This window comes from Galeopterus variegatus, unplaced genomic scaffold (assembly GCF_000696425.1).
Source record: "Galeopterus variegatus unplaced genomic scaffold, G_variegatus-3.0.2 Scaffold325, whole genome shotgun sequence".
Lineage (NCBI taxonomy): Eukaryota > Metazoa > Chordata > Mammalia > Dermoptera > Cynocephalidae > Galeopterus > Galeopterus variegatus.
In genome coordinates, this window is record NW_007726436.1 from 551,182 (window position 1) to 553,164 (window position 1,983).

The 1,983-nt window shown below is 46.0% G+C and overlaps 1 protein-coding gene across 1 annotated transcript in view; it reads left to right on the forward strand.

Annotated features, from left to right (window-relative positions):
- The first annotated feature begins 52 nt into the window (after positions 1 to 52).
- The window catches only part of NPC2 (Niemann-Pick disease, type C2), a 10,452-nt gene continuing 8,521 nt past the window's right edge, over positions 53 to 1,983 (forward strand). Inside the window, exon 1 of the mRNA XM_008567517.1 lies at positions 53 to 245. Coding sequence (XP_008565739.1) covers positions 164 to 245 — 82 coding nt within the window. The 5' untranslated portion in view covers positions 53 to 163. The remainder of the gene's footprint in view (positions 246 to 1,983) is intronic.

Here is a 1,983-nt window from a genome sequence, read left to right on the forward strand (position 1 = left end):
CCCGGGCCGGGCTCACCCGGGGCGGAGCGCGGGCGGGCTCAGCTGTCGTTGCCGGTGACCGGTCGCCTGACTGGGCTCCTCCCTGGGCCCGCCCCCACAGGTTTATCTTGTGACCGCCGCGTCCGCTCCTTTCTTCCTCGAGCTTGGGACCTCGTTAGCTACGATGCGTTTCCTGGCTGCTGCGTTCCTGCTGTTGGCGCTCAGCGCCGCCGCCCAGGCCGAGCCGGTGCGGTACAAGGACTGCGGTGAGCCCTTGGTCCGCCCGAGTTTCCCTCGCCCTCTGCGGAAGCCCCCGCCGGAGCCGTGCTCCGAGAACCCCGGGCTGGTTTGGGTGGGTCCCTGGGCGGCCAGGCTCGGACCCCGAGTGGAATGGGCCGGGTTGCGGGAGAAGGTGCCGACCTCGGTGAAACCCGACCTCCCAGAACTTTGTCTCTTCCTTGGGACGTGTGTTTTGGGGTCCCTGGACACTCCTGGAGGTGGGCAGACAACAGAAGGTCCATATTCAGCGCCGGGGTTGAGGGGAGGGGCGCAGAACTTTTTATTTATGCCTTGTTTTTTGGATAACCTCACCCCCACACTCCCTTTGCTTTTCTTTTTAATTTCTTTTGATGACAAATCAAAAGTCAGTTCACCTTTTCATGATTTATTCTGTTATAGAATAGGGCTTCCTTTGGGCTATGGAATTCTGTGATTTTTAATCAATTTTTCCTTCTATAAAACTTGCGTTTTAAAGAAACTTGTGACACATAACTCCCTCTCGCCTGTGGTTGGAATCTTTGTTGGAAAATACAGCCGGGGTAGAAATTCTGAATGAGTTCATTCAGTCAAGAAAATAGAATTAATTGTTGGAGCAGAACCAGAGCTCGAACAGTTTTGTCCGAAGGTGGAGGTGGAGAGGTGCAATGATCGATGAAAGAGACGTGAAACTGATTTTGTAAAATATGTGAGCGGAAGGAAACATGGAGATCTTATAGTCAATCACAGAATTCCAAAGATGTTAGGTAACCTGCCTAAATCACACAACAGAATGGGCAACCAGAGTAAGTTTGCAGAGTAAGTTTGCTCCTTTATATATCCAGTGCCCAGGTAATAGTAACTGCTCTATAAATAATTGTTGAAAAAGTAAGTAAGGGAATATATACTCTTTCCACTATGTCATCAACATTCATGTTGAGGCTAAAGCAAATTTGGGGGATAGAGGAGAGGATTAAGGAATACAGACTGTTGGCCTGTTAACACTTAAATGCTGTTCCACTGACCTAGGAGACTGGCACTTGAAAGATGCTATTGTCTCCTCAAATTACTGCATTTTTCCTCCATTAAACTTAGTGGCCAACATTTGGATGAAGACACTATTAATTTCATCAAGTCATTTAATCCTAATGATCTATTTTACAGCTGAGGAAACTGAGGCACATAGAGTAACTTGCTCAAGATCTCACTGCTAATAAGCGGTAGGAAACCGGTGGTGTACATCTATGGGAAGAACTTCTTAAAGGGAAAGAGGATTTCAGTTACACATTTTCAATTTACTTTTGAATTGGGAAATATGAAACTCAGCACCCACATCAAAAGATTTTGCATTCCACTCTACACCTACCTTTCCTGAAGTGAAATTTCCTCAAGTGAGAAATGGGACCAGGCAAACTTTAGTTTTGCAGTGTTTGCATGTTAGAACTGAAGAGTTTGTTCTATTGATACTGGAAGTCCAAGAACCTCTTGTCAGCAAAAAACTGGATGAAAGCTACAAGTACTAGTACTGCCCTTTACTTAGCTCTTACAGGTCATGTGACCCAGCATTGAAAGAAGCAGGTAGAAGCCTTAACATAAGCACTGATTTCCAATAAATTGGTGTTAAAGTTCATGGTGTATTTTTTTTTTTCCTGTCCACAGAAGATGGGATGAAGTGTAAGAGAGTGCTCCTCCAACTATTTTGGATGCTTAGAGTGTGTACAGTTTGAGAACTCTGCTATAATAGAGAAG